The sequence below is a fragment of the Medicago sativa genome, chromosome 6, assembly GCF_051527215.1.
Source record: "Medicago sativa cultivar Bolivia chromosome 6, Bolivia_mono, whole genome shotgun sequence".
Lineage (NCBI taxonomy): Eukaryota > Viridiplantae > Streptophyta > Magnoliopsida > Fabales > Fabaceae > Medicago > Medicago sativa.
The window spans coordinates 12,261,448-12,262,932 of record NC_140754.1 but is presented as its reverse complement, the minus strand read 5'-3'; the positions used below and the strand labels follow the sequence as shown (position 1 = coordinate 12,262,932).

At 46.0% G+C, this 1,485-nt stretch overlaps 1 protein-coding gene across 1 annotated transcript; it reads left to right on the top strand.

The window, feature by feature from the left end:
* Nucleotides 1-384: 384 nt before the first annotated feature.
* LOC146912872 (uncharacterized) lies at nt 385-909 on the top strand. Its single transcript, XM_085720794.1, has one exon. It carries the CDS (start codon nt 385-387, stop codon nt 907-909), a length of 525 nt encoding a protein of 174 aa, XP_085576920.1.
* Nucleotides 910-1,485: the final 576 nt, after the last annotated feature.

The following is a 1,485-nucleotide window of genomic DNA, read 5'->3' as shown; positions in this document are numbered from 1 at the left end:
GCTGCTTGCGCTGCAAGATATGGGCGAGTTGGACAGCTGGTCATGGGGTGGGATGGGACTTGCTTTCCTATATGAGCAGCTATCTCTTACCTCCGACTCATCTGTGGCCTCCTGTGGTGGTTACATGACATTGCTTGTGGTAATATTTTTTTTCTTCTTTTTTACTTATTGGATCGTAAATGTTTAGTTGTTTGTATAATTCTTGCGGTGATATAAATATTTGTTTCTTTGTGTTTGCAGGGATGGACTTTGGCGCACTTCTCGAACATCATTCCGAGGATTGATGATGATGCCTACGACCCTACAGTTTCCCCGCTTGTGAGTAAATGGAAACCTCCCAGGGGCTTTACTGATCTGGGACACTACCGAGCTGCCATCGATTCGATGGACCTTTCTCATGTCACCAGGAGGCCGTACGAGAGACGACGAGACATCACGCCCTTTCAGGATATATGCTGGTACTCTGGATTGATCATGGCCGGCAGAGACAGGATGGTCAGTCACTTGCCAGAGCGGGTTCTTAGGCAGTACGGGTATGTCCAGAGAATTCCCAGGCCTCCTACAGACATAGAGGATCTTGCGGCGGATGACGTGGCCCAGGCCTTCACGGAGTTTGCTCTACATGTCCTCAAACATCAGCAGAGGGGTCATCCGGTTCCACATAACGAGCCGTGGTTTCATACTAGGGGGTACATGAAATGGTTCATCAGAGTATCACATCCTATTGTGCAACCCCCTGCGGCCATTCCTAACTACGCAGCTGATGCCCCTCCTCGTCCTGTCCCTCCTTACGAGGAGGTTCTTGTTGAGCAGCAGTGGGCCAGACATCCTCCCGACCCATACCAGATCATCAGCAACATCAAAGCCAGAGTGGACAGTGCAATGGGGGCATCGAGATGTGTTTGGTAATCCAGAGGTTCTTCGCATCATGCAAGGCATACAGTCTGAGTGGAGCATGCTGGAGCATGTGCCGACTCCGCAGAGGAGGAGTAAGAGTCCACAGGATGGACCAGCATGACTTGCGTAGCTTTTATGACTTGTGTAGTTTTTTTTTGTTTGACATTTTGTTGGATTTGGTTGTAATCCTATTACACTTGCGCTTTTTAGCGTTTTTATGACATTATCCGTTATGTTATTCGCTTATTTTATTCCGTTATTTTTCGTAATATAATTATGAGTTGCTCTTAATTGAATGTATTATTGAATGAATGATGAAAATTCTGTTCTTGAATGAATGTATGAAAGAAGGATTGAAAAAATAGGGAAAAAAGAGGTTTCTGCCTCTTCTGGTTGTATGCACAGAGTGTGCGTGAGTTAACTCACGCATGTGTAATTGGGTGCGTGATGGGTGCGTGAGTCAACTCACGCAGTGATTAATGGGTGCGCAAGTTAACTCACGCAGTGTTTTAACACTTGCGTTACTTAAGTTGCGCAATGCATGTTAACTAACACATACATTTACACTTGCGTTAGTTAACATGCGCA